At 36.3% G+C, this 20,951-nt stretch overlaps 1 protein-coding gene across 1 annotated transcript; it reads left to right on the plus strand.

Annotated features, from left to right (window-relative positions):
- Positions 1–7,680: 7,680 nt before the first annotated feature.
- On the plus strand, positions 7,681–9,683 carry LOC113354342 (N-terminal acetyltransferase B complex catalytic subunit NAA20). Its single transcript, XM_026597698.1, has 6 exons — positions 7,681–7,842; positions 7,908–7,998; positions 8,699–8,831; positions 9,036–9,105; positions 9,225–9,285; positions 9,395–9,683. The coding sequence occupies exons 1-6, from the start codon at positions 7,765–7,767 to the stop codon at positions 9,484–9,486; spliced, it is 525 nt and encodes a 174-aa protein (XP_026453483.1). The 5' UTR covers positions 7,681–7,764; the 3' UTR covers positions 9,487–9,683.
- Positions 9,684–20,951: the final 11,268 nt, after the last annotated feature.

Here is a 20,951-nt window from a genome sequence, read left to right on the forward strand (position 1 = left end):
CATTGTTTCAGAAGAACAACTACAAATTTAGGTGGAGATGCTGTTTTTTATGAAATGTGTAACTTGAGGTTACGCATATTTGTATTTTTAGCATGTGTAACTTGAAGTTACACATATATGTCTTCTCACCTTTACTTAGAATCCTTTTTCTTGGGGGTCTACCTGGTTGCTTTTTTACGATAGGCGGGTTGATGGTGTTGTCTTCTTGAATTTCAACAGGCATGTTGTAGTTGGGAATCGTCTGGATGCAATGCAGATACATCTTCCTAAAATAGTCGCTTATAAAATACGTTGAAATGAAATCAATAGCTTCATGTTTAATCTTCCGTATGGATGCAAGAGCATGAGAACAAGGAAACCATATATGCGCGCTCCACCTTAAAAAAACAAAAACAATCAAAAAATCAGTTAGTTTCACATACAAATCATATAACACTCAAAATTAGCTAGTTACAGATGCATATACATGATGTGTATCTTTAAGTTACACTTGCAAAATAGATGTGTAACTAGTAGTTACACATGCATATATCTAATGTAACCAGAAGATACACATTCTAGAAACTATCAAAAAAAAAAAGCATAAGGAACAAAACCTTTGAAAGGTGCAAGTCTCGTGTTCGAGGTCCACCATGTGAGTGCTTTCGCTAAAAACTTCAAACACGGTAGGACTAGCCACCAATACTTCCCAAGCCAAACCTTCATATTGAAGAGCCTCAAGCTTTTCCGCATACTATGGGGTTAATGGAGTCATCATATTAGCGCCAATTTCACGACGGTCTGCCATCATTACCATTATTTTCCTCCTAATATGAAAAGAAAAAAATACTTATGAATATAAAAAGTGACAAAAAAAGAAATAAAGATAATAACAACAAAAAAAATCACTATACTAACCTGATCAAGAAGCGCAGATGCAGACATCTTCTTGTGAACCAGAATCCAGCTATTGAGTGCTTCTGCTAGAGTATTAGATTTGCGTCCATACCGACAACCTTTGAAATAGGCATTCACATATGATTCAGGTGGGATGGTCTCGATGTAATCAGCCACCCAATCACAGTTCAAATCTTTAATTTTTTGTATGGCCTTAGCATGGTTTTCAGGTGAGTTACTTTTTAACATATGTAACTTCAAGTTACACATCTTAATTTGATGTGTAAATTTAAGTTACTTAACCTGTTGCATAATACTGAAACATGTGCAAACAACATAAAAGTTCTAACAAGATATTTTTGCAAGTCTAATAACAACTTGTAGTTAACAAAAGTACAAAAGTTTTAATTCAAGGAATTTCAATCCAAAAGTATTGAAGTTTGCAAATTCAAGAACTAGTAAAATCTAGTAACTGACGAAATTAACAATATATTTGCAAGTCTTAAGATAACAACATATTTGTAAGTATATAAGTTTTTTTAATCCAAATTATTGCTTTACACATCTCTGGATGGATCTGAAAGCATCTTGTAAAGCATGCTTCCTCTCATGCATTTCAACTTGTCAGCCAACCATCTCACCATATGTGTTGTTGGTTTTTTGTCAAGTGGTTTATTCTTCATCCTGATCTTCATGTAAGTGCATACAAATAGAAGACAGCCAGGAAATTAACCTTGTTTTGGCGAAGCGATATTTCTGGAACTTTTCATTGAACCCAAGAGGACAACAGAGTGTCAGTTCTGTAGTTATTCCAAATGCATATTTCTTGGCTTGTTGTAAGTGTTCTTGCCTGAGGTCCTTAACGACTGATGAGTTCATGTGGGACCAAGATTTAGTGCTAGTCAAGTGATACTCCAGAAGTGTGTAGTTTGTGTTGTTGTTGCACAATAGGGCGAAAAGTCTGACTGCATTGTTGTTGCACTTGTAATAGTCCTTAACAAGCTTAGGAATCCAGAATTTCGTGAAATCACCGTCATTGTCCAAGCAAGATTTCTGCAAAAACCATTTGGAATATCAAACACACATTTTAAACCAAAAGTTACAAATGAACAAGTGATTATGTAAATAGAAGTTACACATAAGGCCTTATAAATGGATGTGCAACTTCAGATTACACATTATAAATGCATATGTAACCTCAGATTACACATCACATTTTGCCAACATTAAAAAATCTGAGCATGTTATCATAATCTTACAACACCCATTACACATTATAAATGCAAGAAGATTTTAAAATTTTCAAAGTACTTACATATGCTTTCGGCGAGAGGAATAACGCTTGGTCATACTTGCTGTTTGAGTTCATCTTTATCCTCAACCTGCTAATGTAGAAATCAAGGAATTCTGACTCCAAGTAGGCTTCTTTCTTGGTAAGCTGGAGCATTAGTTCTCCAGTTATATTAAAGAGCGGGATACCATCTTCATTGAATTCCATCCAAGCAGTGTATCTACATTAGAAAGAAGGAAACAATTAAACAACATAAGATAATCACGTTGTAAAATACAACGATCAATATTAAAATCTACATTTAAACACCATAACAGAATCAAGCATGAGTTTTGGTTATACCTACTTATGTTTTGGGATGAGTATTGAAATATTCAAGCACTTTCTTCTTCCGATCGCCATCCAGCCTTTCAATAACTGGGGAACCTTTCACATCCTTTCTCATTGTCCCGTCATCTTCTTCATCAACCTCAGCCATTCTTTCTTCTTCTACTTCTGAAAATGTGGCCATTCTTTCTTCTTCTACTTATGGATCTGCGGCCATTCTTTCTTCATTAACAGTCTTCTTAATCTTCTTTGACTTCCTTTCATACTGTTTCAGATCTTGTTCAATTGTTCTATTCCTCAAAACGCGTTGCTGAATCAATCCTGGATGGCTTTGTTCATTTTCAGCTTGCTTGACTAGTTCTCCAACGGGTTTCAGAGTGTTATCTAAGCCAAGGCTAAAATTTAATCTACCACTACCAAGGTTCCGCTGAGTTTGAGTTGTGCAACAACAAAAATATGCAGAATCAAAAAAAAGCTACACATTCTCATCTTGTGTAGCTTGAAGTTACACTTGCATTACATAGCATGTGTAACAGAAAGCTACACTTGCATTACACATACTTCGTACACAATGTAGCCTTAAGATACACATGCCATACAATGTGTAACTTGAAGTTACACTTGCATTATAAACAAAAAAATAAAGATTGAATCAAAAGGAAACAAAAAATACATAAGAAATTACACAAAAGAAGATAGGTTACCACTGCATCTAGGTTCTGGAATCTCCATCTCTGCAGGTGCATGTTCAGAAATTCCTTTACCTTGGTTAATGTCGCTGATAACCGCGTCTATCATTTCACTCACTTCAACATGCGTCATATCACCCGGGTTATCTCCTAGTCGCACCAACCTGTAGGGCTCAAGATTGTCAGGCTGGGTTTGCTGTGTTGTAGCAGTTATCACCATAGAGTCATCAAACTGTGTTGAAGCAAAACTGTCATCAAAAGTTTCAGGTGTTGGCTGAGTTGGAGCAGTCAAAACCAAACTGTCACCAATAGTTGCAAGTGTATCTTCATTGACTTTTGCAGTTACGTCATCACCTGCGGCTTTCTCTTGCGGCCCATCCATAACTCCACCTTCTGCATCTTTTTTCTGCGCCTCATTAGCAACATGTGTCTCTTCACCAGCTTTCTTCTGCTCCTCATCAACAAGATTTGAAGGAGTGGGATTTTTCTTTGCAACAAGCATTTTCTTTTGTGGAGTCTTGCATGTTGTCACGCTCTTCATACTCGAACTGTATGTCCTTAGAGGTGTTTTGCGCCCCTCTGCAGCAGTTTGAGCTTGCATAATTGTTGGCGTATTTCCAGTTGCTAGACTGATACATGGAACTGCACAAGGATCGAAATGAGAAACTTTTTTATTTAGGATGATGATGATGATGTTATTTTTTTTTAAAAAAATAATGAACAACTACTTACATTCTTCTGAACATATCATGTGTAATCGACAGATATGATGAAAGGAAGTTTATGATGAAAGGAAGTTTCAAGAAGAATATGTCATGTGTAGTCAACAACTACCCATGCATATGACTTGGATACCTATCATGTGTAATTTTTTTGGTTGTAAGGTTTGTTTATTTTAGCATGTGTAACAAGGAGTTACACATGCATCTAACTATTATAACCAGAAGTTACACATGCATATAGCATGTGTAAGTAGGGATTACACATCCATATGATTTGTGTACTCAACAATTACTAAGTCTAATTGGGTACTTCTAGCAAAAAATTTCATCAAAGTATGAAACTATCAAGGTTCAAAGACCTTAGTGTCAACTAATATAGCAGTCACCATTCACAATTTTAAGGCATGCTTTTCTTGTGTACTTATATCATTATAACTATCAATTTAAAGCATATTAAAAATGAACAACTACTTACCCTCTTCTTGAAAGGAAGTTTCCGCGTCATCTTTGTCTTGCTCACTTTGTTCCTCGGACTCTTCTTCTTCATGCTCAGTAGCTCCATGCTCAATACCTCTATGTACTTGATGCATAAACACTTCCTGATCCTCAACACCTCCATGTCCTTGTCCACTATCTTCTTATTGCATAAACTCTTCATGGGTCACTTCGTAAGGTTGAATTCTCATTACTAGCATAATCTCGCAACATAAAATGTGCTTCTCGTAATTTTGTGTGTTTGAGAGGTTCTCATCTTTTATCCCTGCTCTGGAAAGTACATGCACTACATCAAACATTTTTTACTTTGTTTGTAGTTCCTCTTTAAGTTTTCCATTCTCAATTGTTTGCTCTCGGAGCCACCTTTGCAGATCTTCCTTGCTTGGTTCGACAATTGCTATACCAAGCTGTGAAAACTCTTCTACAAAGCTAGCAGTTGGCTGCAATTAAAATATGGAGAGGTTAAAAAAGAGAAAGGAAAAATGCATTTGTAACTTAAAGTTACACAATATAAATATGCAAAATGTAGATGAGTTCACTGGCTCTGCATGTGTAACTTAAGGTTACACATGCACATTTATATGTGTAAGTTGGAATGACACAAGCTCATTTGCATGTGTAACTTACAACTACACATGATAAAATTTGATTATGTCCAACTACCAGATGCATTTGTACCATAATTATACAAAAAATATAAACCAAGTAACATAGAACACTTACTGAAAACTCTGTCATGTTTGTCCTAGATATGAAACCCGAAATCTGTTGTACGTCCCACCTCCCAACCCTTGGGATTTGTTGTTCGTGGTTCGGAACCTTGGGGATTAAACCTGCTGGTGTGTGCTCAGCAAACAAGATCTACAATATCTAAATTTAATTAGTCGATTGAATAAAAATATCTACAAAAATATTTAACAACGACAAAGTAAAAATATTATCCATACCAGTAGGTATGGCACACAAGCTTTGACTTTTGAAACACTACCAGCACTATCTATAAGTTGTGTAAACAAGTAGTCGTGTATTAAATCGGGCCAAGACACTTTGAGTACAGTCTCATAGTCTAGACAATAGCAAGAAATTTCACAATCACCGCGCTTGCATTTATGTCCCCGAAAAAGAGTACACATCAAATAGAATCCTATCATACAAACTACATGATGATCATCAATCTTTCTCATATTCTTTCTGTTCATAACCTGTTTTATCTTGTCTAAGATGTTCCTCTTGGACAGCGACGTTGTATGTGCTGTTTTTTTAATGTCACTAAAGTACTTGTTGTACAACACGTTATCTTCCAAATCGCGTATCTTAAACTCTCTTAACAACTTTTGTCCCTTTCTACTTCCAGTCCTCTTCATCGCAAGTATACCTGCAAACTTTTCCGGTGTAAACTCTATATACTCATCACCAAACTTGAACGAATACGGCATGTCACCATCTATGTCAAAGCAGTTCAGAAGCTTTGCAACCCCGTGCTTGTTAGTAGTTATTTGTTTCACTTTCACTTTCGCATCGTATTCCTCGTAATACATCATTACAAGCTCTCCATAAGCTGCATCCCTAAGATATTTTACAGCTCTAGCAGATAGGCCTATTGGTTTTATCTCCTTGACCAAATCCTTAATCACGTTGAATGAATGTCTTAACTTTCCTATACACATCACACACAAAATAGCATGAATCAGTATGTGTACCTTTCCAAGTATAATCATGCTTATCCTTTTCCAACATAAACTGAATCATGCTATATAATGTGTGTTGTAACTTTAAGTTACACATGCATATGAAGGTGTAACTTCAATTTACAGACCCATTTTTTGATGTGTAACTATAAGTTACATAAGCTAAACACTACCTAAGGCTAGATACAAACCACAATACAAGTCAGTGGATTTGAATGTGTAACTTATAGTTACACAGGCTCTATTTGTATAGTTCTACAAGCAAAAATAACCACCATAACATGATATCATAAACATTTGTTTTATTTTTGCTAGATGTTTTGTTTGTTCATATGATTGTGTTTTTCTACCAGTAATTCAGATCAGTGGTTTCACAATCAAGAATTCAGGTCAGTGGTGAGATTTTGATGTCCAGCTTATAGTTACACAGGCTCATATGTATGTGTAACTATAAGTTACACAATCAATATACAAACCACAACACAGTCAGTGGTGAGATTTTGATTGTGTAACTTATAGTTACACATGCCCTTGTTTGTATAGTTACACATTCACAAGTATTACATGAGAAATAAACATGAGATCATCACAATGAATTTGTTGTATAGTTTTCACATCTAAATACCTGTTATGGTATGATCTTCTTCAGGTGGATTCTTTCTTCCTCTCTCCATTTTACTTCAAAAAAAATTTTGATCATGAATCTGCAGTTGAAGTAGTAATAAAATCAAATTAGTTGATTTTAATTCAACTTAGAGTTTATAGGGTTTTGAAACAGTAATATCTTAGAAATGAAATCCATGAAATCAAATTACAATGAAGTCAGATTTCAATCAGTTAAATCACATCAATGACTTACCTTTGCCTCTATTAAATTTTATGAACAAACGATTGTTCTTCTTCTCCGATCTGTAAAATCATCAGTCAGAATGAGTTATGTTCGTTGTAATCTCAATACAATTTTTTTCAAACCCTAGTTTAGGAATTTTTGAATCAACACGAGTTAATCAGTAACAACAAGAATCAAAACTAACATATTCAAATTAAAACATACCTATTGTTTCATCGTCGGACTATTTCATCAATAGTAATCAGTAACAACAACGATTTAGGTTTTGAATCTGAAATTGAAATAGTGTGTTTCGATCTGTTTATGTGATTTAGGGTTTATTGATTCAGCAGATGATGAATAGTTTTTTATCTCAATCTTTGTTTTGCAACCGATTTCAGCAAGATTTCTTGATTTTTTTCGGTTATTTTTCTAGATCTGTTTCTGTTTCAGGTGAGAGTGAGATTTGTTTTCTCTCTCCTGGAAATGAAATAATGGTGTCTCAGCGAGAGAAAGGAAAGTGAGGACTCTTATATACTTGAGGCTAATTTAGTCATTTCAACTTTCATTAAATTTATTTTTAATTCGGGGCCTGATTTTAAAACTCTTTTAACTAGGGGTCTCATTTTATGGGTTATCCATGGGATTGGGCCTTAGCCTAAGTTTCCCTTAACAGAATCGGGCTGAATCGGGTCAGGTCGGGTCTGCGGATCGGGTGAGATTTGCTCAGCGCTAGGTGTGGAATAATTTGGTATAACTGTGAATGGACAAAAACAGGGACCTCGAAAATCATCCAAAAACGAAAGTAAGATCCTGAGAGAGAAGAGAACGTTTCCAGGCAGCAGTCATGACAACCATTCGAAGATTTTGTTGCAATGATCTTCTCCGATTTACTAATGTCAATTTCGATCATCTTACCGAAACTGTAAGACATTAATCAACTCTCCCTATCTCTTTCTGTCTAGTGTCTAACATGTGTTGTTTTTGCAGTTCAATATGTCATTCTACATGACATACTTAGCAAGATGGCCTGATTATTTTCATGTAGCTGAAGCTCCTGGAAATATAACCATGGGTTACAGTAAGCACCTGATTTCTCCTTTATTTTTGTTAATTTTTTTGCCCTAATTTTACACTCAATTATAGATTTACACAGTTATTGGACTAGGGTTTGATGAAATGTGTGGGATTGAATTAGATTTGAGATGGTGTATTGCCATAAGGGCATTTGTTTATCAGATTGTAGCTGTCTGTTACATATTAAGAGGGGTGTGACATTTGCACAGATGGTTGTGACATTGGAAATTGTTGCTTACCTTGTTTAACTTGGCAATTGAACATTCTTTGAAGAGATTAATGCTTGTGTGTCGTTTGTTTTGTTATCGTCTATGACAACAACATGATGAGAATAAGGCTGGATAATTGTAGTGTACTATACTGTAAAAACAGAAAGCACTGACAAAAGATTCACCTATGGGTTGACGCCAAAGAAGTAGTTTATCTATCGTTTATGTCATAGTTAGCAAATTGTCATGTCTCTATAAGGCTTTGGTTTGCCAACTAATAGAAACTGGGTACTGTTTGCACAGACCAGCTTCTGCTAATTTAAACGCTGAAAGTTGCTTCATATGCAACGTGTAGACTTTAGTCATCTTGTACTTAACTTAGAATCATCTCTTTTTCTATTTACAATCATCGTTGAGTTTTGCTGCAAACCCGTTAATTGCCCTTTTGTTGTATGTAGGAATTACTAATTATTAACAATGTTAATGTGTATGTAGTTATGGGGAAAGTTGAAGGACAAGGCGAATCTTGGCATGGCCATGTAACTGCAGTTACTGTTGCTCCGGAGTATAGGAGGCAGAAATTAGCTAAGAATCTCATGAGCATGCTCGAGGACAGCAGTGACAAGATGTAAGTCTTCCATTTACTTCTGAATTTGTCAATGCCTTTGAATTAAGGTTCCCCTATTATTTTATTTTTTTTTCTTTCTTTTCTTCCTTTGTTTGATTTTAGATGTAACTTTGGGAAATTCAGTTAGTGAACTAGGGGTGACCAAGTACGATCTCGATGCTGTACTGTAATTATTTGTCTACTAACAGAATCCTTCTTTGGCAGTGACAAGGCCTACTTTGTGGACCTCTTTGTGAGGGCATCCAATGGACCAGCCATAAAAATGTATGAAAAGGTATGCATCAACTTGTGCTGTGCTTCAAGAGTGTTTCAAAATATTTTGCCGAGTAGATTCATTGTACTTCTGACCAAACACATGCTCACACGATCAGCATTTTCTTTGTTGCTCCTCAGCTTGGCTATATAATCTATAGACGGGTGCTGCGGTACTATTCTGGAGAGGAAGATGGATTGGGTGAGTTATCATACTCTGTTGACATAGCCGTGCTTGTTTTCACTTCACCACCATTTATAGTTAATTAATAACCCTAATTCTTTCCTGCTTTTGTGGTTCTCATTTTCAGACATGCGGAAAGCTTTATCACGAGATGTTGAAAAAAAGTCTGTTATTCCCCTCAAAAGACCAGTTACTCCCGAGGAACTGGAATATGACTAGTTAATTGTGGTGTTTCAGATGTCCATGTTTATTAGCTATATCTCTTGCTATGAACATGTAACTTGAGCTCTAAAACTGGCTTTGAATTGTGCTGTTTATGCTTCAACGTATTGTAGTAATATTGTAGTATAAACTTGTGACAGATATGTTTATCGAGTTTAATGATTTATCAATAATAGCAACCTCATCCTTAATAATTTATGTTGCCCTGGTCAAGTACCCAACCAGGACAAAAAAGGTGTAAAAAAAGTTGATAAGTTTGCATTACCGTTTCCTTATCATCAGAGATTCAGAAACATTCTTCAAAAGAGCTTGGAGTGAATTGGTTGTCAAAATGTTGCGAAAGAATTCAGCAGCATAGTTTGCTTTACAGATAGTAATTGCTCCTGAAAACCCTTCAGAGCGAGTCAATAAATAGGTAGGCTGAGCTGCAGAGGTTGCCCAATGATATTGTCAATCAAAGTAAGCATGAAATGTGGTTAAGCTAATCAAACTATCATGCGTGCCTTGGTTATGTACCCAAACGTCAGTGCTGTGGCATAGAAGAATGGGTGAAGTTCTAGAAAGAAAAGACCCACCACATCACAATTAACTCTGATGTGGTATTTATGGTAAAACTGGAACCAAATCATTTATCCTGTTTCCTTCAGTTTAACTCTGATGTGGTATTTATAGTAAAATAGGAACCAAATCATTTATAACAGACAAAAATGCATTTGGATCAAACCAAAATGCAGGCCTAACCCCATAAAATAGTGGAGCTTGCGCATGGCTGATTTAAAGTGAACTGTAACGGTGCTTGAGAAGTCTGAACATGGAGTAGTATGATTTGCCACAGGTGATAAGTCTAAAGCTTTGATCGTTTTTGGTGCTTACTTTACTCTGGCATTTTCAGCTGAAGAATGAAGTTCGGACACTCGGGGATGCATGAAGACTTGAGATGCTATTATTTCCCTAAAAGAACAGGTATATGCTTGGGCACTCTAGAGAACCTCTAATAACAATTGAATTCGAGCATGGTCCTATTTTCTAGTTGGTCTCAAAAATTTGACTTGACATGAAGAATCAATACCACTCAGGTTCATCAAATTCTTCACTGCTTGACTGCTTGGTAACTTGCATTTGTTTAGCAGAAAAGAGGTACTTCCTAATTTCTTTTAGTGGGATCATATTGTTGGTGTTAAGATATGGTCAAGATATTATACGATCTTGATATTATTGTGTTGATATGTGGTTGTAACTCCATATATATTTCCTTCTGTATTTATCCTAGATATTATTAGGTGTGTCTTTTATTCTTGCCTTATCCAGTTCTGTAAGTTTGTATAAATCAGGTTTTTGCCTATCAACGAATGTACATTGAGTTAATCTTACAACAACAGTAGAATCTCTATGCTCATGCTTAACATGACATCAGATCTAGGAAACATAGCTTTGATGCCACTAGTCATTGCCTCGTGATCAAAACCTTGTTCAAAGTATAAACTCTACATTCAGAAACATAGTAATCATGTCAAGAGAAGATTTTCAACCTATCACTGTTCGGTTTGATAGAACAAACTACAATCACTGGTCATTTCTCATCAGGAGCTTTCTTAAAGGAAAGAGTATGTGGAAATATGTCGATGGTACATAAAAGATCCTAAAGCAAGCAGTTCTGATGACATATGGAAAGAAACACAAACAAATGATCCAAAAGAAGAATGGGAAATTAACAATCACAAGATTCTTTCTTGGATTGGAAACACAGTTATTCCTTCTATAAGCATGCAACTCACCAGTTTTGAGGTAGCCGAAGATGCGTGGGATTTTCTTTCAAAAAGGTACATTCAAATCAACTTTGCTCAGAGATATAAACTTGAACAAGATATTAGATCTATGAAGAAATCACATTATCAGACTATTTCTGATTTTCATTATGAGATGTCTATAGCCAGGAATCAATTAGCACTCATGGAACCAATATGGACCGTAGATTTGAAACTGTGGCAGAAATATAAAGATGAAACACGTTTAGTTTAACTTCTAATGGCTTTACGTGATGAGTTTGAGTCTGTTAGGGGATCAGTCCTTCATCGTTCGCATCTTCCAACTGTGGAAGCTGCTTTGTCTGAACTTATTGCAGAAGAAACAAGAAAAAGAATCACACCAGAGATATCAGGATTGTTTGCACGTCCGAGTTCAAATAAGTTTTCAAGAAAATCAAGTGCTTCAGTGCAACTTTAAATGTCTCAAGTACAATTTCACAATTGCAATACTTTTGGACAGTTTGCAAGGAACTGCAATCTCCTATCAGCTAATTCCTCACCTTCTCCAACAATACCTGACACACCCACCACACAGTGTGGGTAATTCAAGGAACTTGGACACTCATCCATATTCTTCACCTCACCAACCTCAAGAAACATGAGAAGGATCAATGATAATGGAGAAAACAAATTCAGTACACCAACCAGATTTATGGAAGCTCCAGTCTCATCTGCATCAACATCAACCTCATTTGCATTAGTTGTACCTGGTGTTAGTTCTGCACCAAACCTTGCTGATATTCAGGAAATGATTAAACAAGTACTCTCAATTGGTAACAATCCTACAACTGCATCTGCCTTCTCTATATCCTAAGGTATTTATTCAACTGAATGGTTTCTCGACTCAGAAGCATCAAACCATATGACTTTTAATCAAAAGTTTTTTGAAAGTTTTCATCCTGTCATCACTTCTAAGATTCATACTGTTGATGGATCAACAGTAAATGCAAGTAATATAAGATTAATCAATAATTCAAATAACCTTTGTGTACCAGATGTGCTTCTTGTACCAAATATTACAATGAATCTTATTTCAGTTGGTCAGTTGTGTGATCAAGGTTATAACACATATTGTTTTCCTTTTGGTTGTGTTATACACGATCTCAAAACCGGGAGAGTAGTTAGGATAGGACGTAGAGTTGGTCGGTTGTATCTTCTTCAGTCACTTGTTATTCCAGCAAAATCTAAAATCCATATAGTAGCTTCTACTCCCACTGCATCCGTCTCAATATCTCATTTCGTGTCTTGGCATTCTAGATTAGGTCATGTTTCCTTTTCTCTTCTTTCGCATATGATCAATAAAGGTTTACTAGGAAACACTCAAATAGAAAAAGAACCCAATTGCATTTTCTGTAAACTGGTTAAACAACCAGCACTTCCTTTTAATATCAGTACCACTTTTTCAAAGAACCATTTGAACTTGTTCATTCAGATGTTTGGGGTAAATCTCTAGTTGCCTCAAAAGGTGGAGCATTATACTATGTTAGCTTTGTTGATTTTTCTTGTTACACTTGGGTCTATTTATTCTCTTCAAGAGAAGAGTTTCTCAAAATACATGTTGATTTCTCTACCATGATAAAAACTCAATTTTCAAAACCAATTAAAACATTTTGTGCAGATCAAGGGGCGAGTACATATCCAATCCTTTTCGAGAATTTCTCAAAACTCAAGGCACTATTCTTCAACTTTCTTGTGCTGAAACACCAGAACAAAACGATGTTGCAGAATGCAAACACCGTCATATCATTGAAACAATCAGAACTCAGTTAATTTCAGCTTCAGTTCCTTCCAATTTATGGGGTGAATCTATTCTCACAGCAGTATATACAATCATTCGTGTGCCAGCAACTGTTATAGGTGGTATATCTCCATATGAGTGTCTGTATGGAAACAAATCTAACTAATCTGAGCTTAAAACGTTTGGTTCAACATGTTTTGTTTTTTACTTGAACGTGGACGAAACTAACTTAGTCAGAAGAATGTCATTTGCGTTTTCTTGGGTACCGAGTAGAGCATAAGGTATATCGTTGACATGATCCAGTTAATCGCAAACTGCGTATATCTCGTCATGTTACTTTCTGGGAAAAGATTCCTTTTTGGACCCTCCCAAGTAGTAAGTCATCCACTTTTGAAAGGTTTAGGTATTTAGATCCATTTTCATTAGAGATCACTAGCCCTTCACCAGAGTCATTAGTAAACCCTGAGAATGCTACACTCATCCCTGAAGAACTCGACCACTCTACGATTCAACCTGACAGTGCAATTCAGGAAAGAGATCCTGATCCTGAAGAAAATGTTTTTCCACCTCGCAATCGAATACCACCAGCTAAATATGCAGAGTATCATTTTTCCTTGTCTTCTATCTTGTCATTTTATAAACCAAAAACATACAGACAAGCAGCAGGCATTCCAGAATGGCAAGATTCAATGGATGATGAATTGGATGCACATGAAGAGGCAGTGACATGGGAAATGATGGATCTTCCTCTTGGAAAATCAGTGGTTAGAAGCAGATGGGTCTACAAAGTTAAAACCAAGTCAGATGGTGAGTTTGAATGACGTAAATCATGAGTTGTTGCAAAAGGAAATACACAAGAGTATGGTGTTGACTATGAAAAAACATTTGCACCAGTGGCTAGAATGGTTACAATTCGTACGTTACTCGTTGTTGCTACATCACGACAATGGGGGATTCATCAAATGGACGTGAAAACGCTTTTCTTCATGGTGAGTTACAAGAGGATAAATACATGCAACCTCCTTCTGGTTTGCCTCATGGACCAAATTAAGTATGTAATCTTCGACGGGCATTATATGGACTCAAACAAGCACCACGTGCTTGGTTTGAGAAGTTTAGCAATGCAATTCTCCAGTATGGTTTTACACAAAGCTTCTATGATTCATCTATGTTCATTAGATCATTAGACAAAGGGATTGTTATTCTTCTCTTGTATGTTGACGACATGGTTATAACTGGCAGTGACTTACAAGGTATTAATAATCTCAAGTCATATATTAGTGACTGTTTTAATATGAAAGATATTAGACCTTTAAGATATTTTCTTTGCATTGAAATTGGCACGTCTTCCACTGGTTACTTCATATCACAAGTGAAATATGCATCTGAGATTATACAACGTGCAGGGTTTCCTGACAATAAGGTAGCTGACACACCTCTTGAATTGAATATGAAATATAGTCCTACAGATGGGACTTTATTGTCCAATCCAATATTGTACCGTCAGTTAGTAGGGAGCCGTAATCATTTGACTATTACAATACCAGACATAAGTCACGCAGTTCACATAGTCAGTCAGTTTATGTCTGCTCCAAGGTCTACTCATTATGCAGCTGTTCTCAGAGTTCTAAGATATATCAAGGGGTCTCTGTATCAAGATCTGTGTTTTTCATCCAAATCTTATCTCACCCATCGAGCTTATTCTGGTTCGGATTAGGCTGGGGATGTTGCGAACATAAGATCTATTACAGGATATTGTGTTTTTTTGGGAGATTCTTTGATTTCCCGGAGAAGTAAGAAGCAAAGTGTGGTTTCGAAGCAGAGCATAGAGCTCTTGCTCACACTACATCTGAACTCATTTGGTTACAATGGCTACTTTGTGATATGGGAGTTCAAATTTCTGCACCTACACCACTGTGCTGTGATAACAAGGATGCTATTCAGATTACACACAATGATGTTTTCCATGAACATACAAAACACATCGAGATAGATTGTCATTTTACTCGTCATCATTTTAAGAAAGGTACAATCACTCGTCCGCATATCAAATCAAATTTCAAGTGGATGATCTCTTCACCAAGACTCACTCTGCAGCTCGTCTTCGGTTCTTAATTTCCAGACTCAAGATGTGTACTCTACCACCTTGAGTCTGAGGGGGGTGTTAAGAAATGGTCAAAATATTATACGATCTTGGTATTATTGTGTTGATATACAGTTGTAACTGCATATATATTTCCTTCTGTATTTATCCTAGATATTGTTAGGTGTATCTTTTATTCTTGTTTTATCAAGTTCTGTAAGTTTGCATAAATCAGGTCTTTGCCTATCAGTGAATATACATTGAGTTAATCTCACAATAACTGTAGAATCTCTATGCTCATGTTTAACAATTGGTACATGGAAATATCAAGTCTTGTACTACTATTAAAATCGTCTGAATATAATTGTTCAACGGTTCATTGTTATATGGAGATGTTGATTATTATCACTTGTGTGGTAATGTACCTCCAAGAAAATTCTACGATAGAAAGTAATGAAATTCTTGTTACTACAGTTTTTTTTGTAACCGCATGGGTTTGACCTTAGACTAAGTGTGGCAGAAAGAGACACGAGATTTGAGTTTCACCCCTCAGTGTATACGAGTGCAAGGCTTCTTCTCGGTATTCTTTTGTTACTACTCCTTTGACGTCCAATACTTACCTGAAAGAAGGTATGCGATAGTAACTTTCCGTGAAGAACCTGGTAGATTACGCACTGGTACATGAGACACTAACATCCGATCCTTAACAACAATTGACATACTAATATGAAAACAACACAACCATAGTCATAAATCTAAAAGACATCCATGTAGGACAAGAGTTCCTTGCCAATTGTCTCATAGTCTTTCAGTTGCGACTATATAGGTGTTGCAAATTAAGGGGGTATTCACTTACAAATCAGCAAGCTAAATTTTTTTGGTTAAACTTCAACATAGAAGTCACTAACAAGCTGGTTAGGACAAGATTAGGAAATTGATGTAATCTTAAGGGAATTAGAAGTCATCTAGTTCTAAGAAAAGGAAAGACATGTAATAAGGTAATAGGACTAGGAAAAGGAATTCATAGTTCTATATATATATGATCACCAAAGTTGTGGTTGATCATATGAGCAATATTAGAGCTTGTGTTTAGTTTTGAGAGATTTTCTAAACATCAATAAATAGAGTTGTCTTTATATAAGCTAAGTTTCATCTTGCAGTTGCCATTAATTGGTATCAGAGCTTGTTTCTGAGCCATGGAAAACGAAATACCATTGTGGGTGCAAAACAGTTCACGCCACCATCAATACAAGTTCCAATCCTCAACGCCACAAACTACACAATATGAGCCATGAGAATGAAGGTACTGATGAAAATCTACAAAGTTTGGGAAACAATTGATCCTGGTACATTGGACCCAGACAAAAACAATGTTGCCATTGGATTACTCTTTCAAGCAATACCAGAATGTCTTGTTCTACAAGTTGGTGAACAGGAAACTTCAAAGAAAATTTGGGATGCAATAAAGGCACGTAATCTCGGAGCTGATCGAGTTAAAGAAGCCCGTCTGCAAACCTTAATGTCTGAATTTGAAAGAGTGAAGATGAAGACACTGATACTATTGATAGCTTGGCAGGAAAGCTATCAGAGATAGCCTCAAAAGTTGCGTCACTTGGACAATCCGTTGATGAAGATAAACTGGTAAAGAAGTTTCTCAATAGTTTGCCAAGATCCAAGTATATTCATATCATAGCTTCTCTCGAACAAGTCTTAGATTTAAAGAAGATTATCTATGAAGATATAATTGGAAGATTGAAAGCATATGAAGAAAGAATCCTTGATGAAGAAAACAATGGAGAAACTCAAGGAAAACTCTTGTACACAAACTCTTACCAACAAAACTCTGCGACAAGAGGAAGAGGTCGTGGAAGAGGTGGTAGAGGAAACAGAGGCCGAGGAAGGGGAGGAAGGTTTAACTCACAAGATAGAACAACAAGTCAGAATGATCAAAACCAAGGGAAAGAAAAGAAGGATAGATCAAACATTATTTGTTACAGATGTGATAAACCAGGACAATTCTCCTCTGTATTCCCTGAAAGAATACAAAAGATGGAAGAAGCAAACAAGAATGAAACAAGGGAAGCAGATACAGCTCTTTTCATGCACGAAGTTGTATTCTTGAACGAAGGGAAACTAATACCAAAGAACTACGAATCAAAGGATGGAGAAGAAGGAATCTGGTATTTGGATAATGGAGCCAGCAATCACATGACTGGTAAGAGACACTACTTTTCTGAACTCAATGAGAAAATCAAAGGACAAGTGAAGTTTGGGGATGGATCTTCTGTAAGAATTGAAGGGAAAGGATCAATTCTATTTCAGAGAAAGACCGGAGAACATAAGCTTGTCACAAACATCTACTTCATCTCAAACTTACAAAGCAACATTCTAAGTTTAGGACAAGCTACAGAAGTTGGATGTGATGTTAGAATGCGACAAGATTATCTAACAGTTCATGACCCAAGTGGAAGACTTTTAGTTAGAGTCTCACGTTCACATAATAGACTCTACAAGATAAGTCTCATGATTGGAAGGCCATTGTGTCTGAATATGAGACTGGAATATCAGACATGGAAGTGGCATGTAAGATTAGGAAACATAAGCTTTAGAACTTTAAAGGCAATGTCTCAGAACAAGATGGTTCGAGGACTACCACAGATAAATGATGAAGCAAAAATCTGTGAATCATGTCTAGTTGAGAAACAAACTCGTCAAGGTTTCCCAAAAGCAACAACATTCAGAGCCTCAAAGCCATTAGAGCTTCTTCATGCTGATTTATGTGGTACTATTACACCACAAACCCTTGTAAATAAAAAATACATATTTGTTATTATAGATGAATTCTCAATATATATGTGGTCGGGCCCATAAGTAGGGTCCGGAGTGTCCTATTCTTATGAAAGAAAAGAGTGAAGCATTTGACAGATTCAAAGCTTTCAGAAATCTGATAGAAAAAGAGTTAAAAGAGGAGGTCAAAATGCTTAGAACTGATAGAGGAGGAGAGTTCACTTCCTTAGAGTTCAACAAGTTCTGTGAGTCAAATGGAATCAAAAGGCAACTCACAACACCATATACACCACAACAAAACGGAGTGGTGGAGAGGAGAAACAGGACTCTAATGGAGATGACAAGAAGTTCTTTAAAGGCTATGCATGTACCTAATTATATATGGGGAGAAGTTGTACGACACCCCACATACCTAATAAACAGGATACTTACGAAAGCTCTGAAAGACATGACTCCATATGAAAGTTTGCGAAAGAGAAAACCAAACATAGATCATTTAAGAGTGTTTGGTTGCAAAGCATACGCAAAAGTTGATTATGCAACTCTTAAGAAACTGGATGATCGATCTCAGACTCTTGTGCATCTAGGAATTGAGCCTGGATCCAAAGCTTACAGATTATTCAATCCAACAACGAAAACAGTGATAGTGAGTCGAGATGTGGTATTCGATGAAAAAGCAAACTGGAACTGGAAAGAAACTAATGATGGACCAAGTAGGGGTCCAGGAATGTTTCACATGAGATGGGGTCAAGTAATTGATGAAGGCGAAGGACCCATAATCATCAATACCAATTGAAATAATGATGTTAATCAAGAAGAAGAAGAGAATAATGAAAACACTGAGAATAACGAAGAAGTAGAAGAATAAGAAGAAGAAGAAGAAGAAGAAGAAGAGGAGATCGATGAAATAACTCAACCTATTCCACTGCGAAAATCAACAAGACAGATACAAAAGCCACAGTATCTGGAGGATTATTTTCTTCAAGCTGCAGAAGAATGTGAGATTATGCTACTTTCTGTTAATGATGAACCAAGGAATTTTCAGGAATCAAAGGTCTCGACTAAATGGACACAAGCATGTAGAGAAGAAATTATTTCAATCAACAGAAACAAGACTTGGTTTCTAGTTGATAAGCCAGGTGGGGTAAAAGTGATTGGTCTTAAGTGGATCTTCAAAATAAAACGGAATGCTGATGGTACTGTCAAAAAATATAAGGCAAGACTTGTAGCTAAGGGATACGTTCAAGAATCAGGCATAGACTTTGATGAAGTTTTCCAACCAGTTGCTAGACTAGAGACAATTCGTCTCTAATAGCAGAAACAGCATCAAACTCATGGGAAACTCACCACTTGGACGTTAAGACAGCATTCTTACATGGTGAATTGCGAGAAGATGTGTATGTTGAAAAACCAGAAGGTTTTGAAGTAAAAGGACAAGAGCATAAGGTTTATAAGTTATCAAAAGCTCTATATGGTCTAAGACAAGCTCCTCGAGCCTGGAATACAAAGTTAGATCAAATCTTAAGAGAAATCAGATTTGTTAAGTGCTCTAAAGAAACATTAGTATACAGAAGAGAAGAAAAGGGAACGCTTCTTGTGATTGCAGTCTATGTAGATTGATCTATTTTTGACTGGCAACTCCCTTAAGGTGATCAATGATTTCAAGAGAGAAATGTCATCAAAGTTTGAGATGTCGGACCTCGGAAAACTCACTTATTACCTTGGCATAGAAGTCCATCAAGGAGTAGATGGGATTCAGATTAAACAAGAAGCTTATGCAAGGAGAATTCTGAAAGAAGCAGGACTTGAAACTTGTAATCCAACTAAGATACCAATGGAGTTTGGACTTAAAGTTTCAAAGGCACAAGAAGAAGCTGAGATTGATCCAACGAGTTATAGAAGAAATGTTGGATGCCTTAGATACTTGTTACACACAAGACCAGACTTGGCTTTCTCTGTGGGAGTAGCAAGCCGTTATATGCAGAGTCCACGCAAGTCTCATGGTGATGTAATAAAGCAGATATGGAGATATCTAAGAGGAACAATCAGCTGTGGATTGAAGTATGGTCGAGGAGGATCAAAAGGAATTGTTGGGTATAGTGACAGCAGTCATAATATTGACCAAGATGATGGAAAAGGTACAACTGGTCATATATTTTATCTAGGTGAAGCACCTATTACATGGTATTCACAGAAGCAAGACATTGTAGCCCTCTCATCCTGTGAAGCTGAGTTTATGGCTGCAACAGAAGCAGCTAAAAAATCAATATGGCTTCAAGAACTGTTGGGTGAAATCAAAGGAAGAGAACCTGAAAAAGTTCTCATCAAGATTGATAATAAGTCTGCAATTGCACTCACTAAAAATCCAGTGTTTCATGGGAAGACGAAACACATTCACAAAAGGTATCATTTCATACGAGAATGTATCGAGAAGGAGATCATCAACGTTGAACACATACCAGGAACTGAGCAGAAAGCAGATATATTGACAAAGGCATTAGCTCGGATCAAGTTTGAAGAAATGAGACAATTGATTGGAGTACAAGATATGTCACGGGTAAGGTTGAAGCTTAACGGGGAGAATGTTGGTTAAACTTCAACATAGAAGTCACTAACAAGCTGGTTAGGACAAGATTAGGAAATTGATGTAATCCTAAGGGAATTAGAAGTCATCTAGTTTTAAGGAAAGGAAAGACATGTAATAAGGTAACAGGACTAGGAAAAGGAATTCATAATTCTATATATATATGATCACCAAAGTTGTGGTTGATCATATGAGCAAGATTAGAGCTTGTGCTTAGTTTTGAGAGATTTTCTAAACATTAATAAAGAGAGTTGTCTTTATATAAGCTAAGTTTCATCTTGCAGTTGTCATTAAATTTAACTAATCCCGTGCTTTTGGAAATGAGACTTGGTTCCAGTCGTGTATATTCAGTTTGGTATAATGCAGAGAACATAAGAGATTGGAGTTGGACCCTGAAATGGTATTATACATATTGAACTTTTTTCTCAATGGGATTATTCTTTTACTATTTAACCATTCAACAAA

This window comes from Papaver somniferum, chromosome 2 (genome assembly GCF_003573695.1).
Source record: "Papaver somniferum cultivar HN1 chromosome 2, ASM357369v1, whole genome shotgun sequence".
Classification (NCBI taxonomy): Eukaryota; Viridiplantae; Streptophyta; class Magnoliopsida; order Ranunculales; family Papaveraceae; genus Papaver; species Papaver somniferum.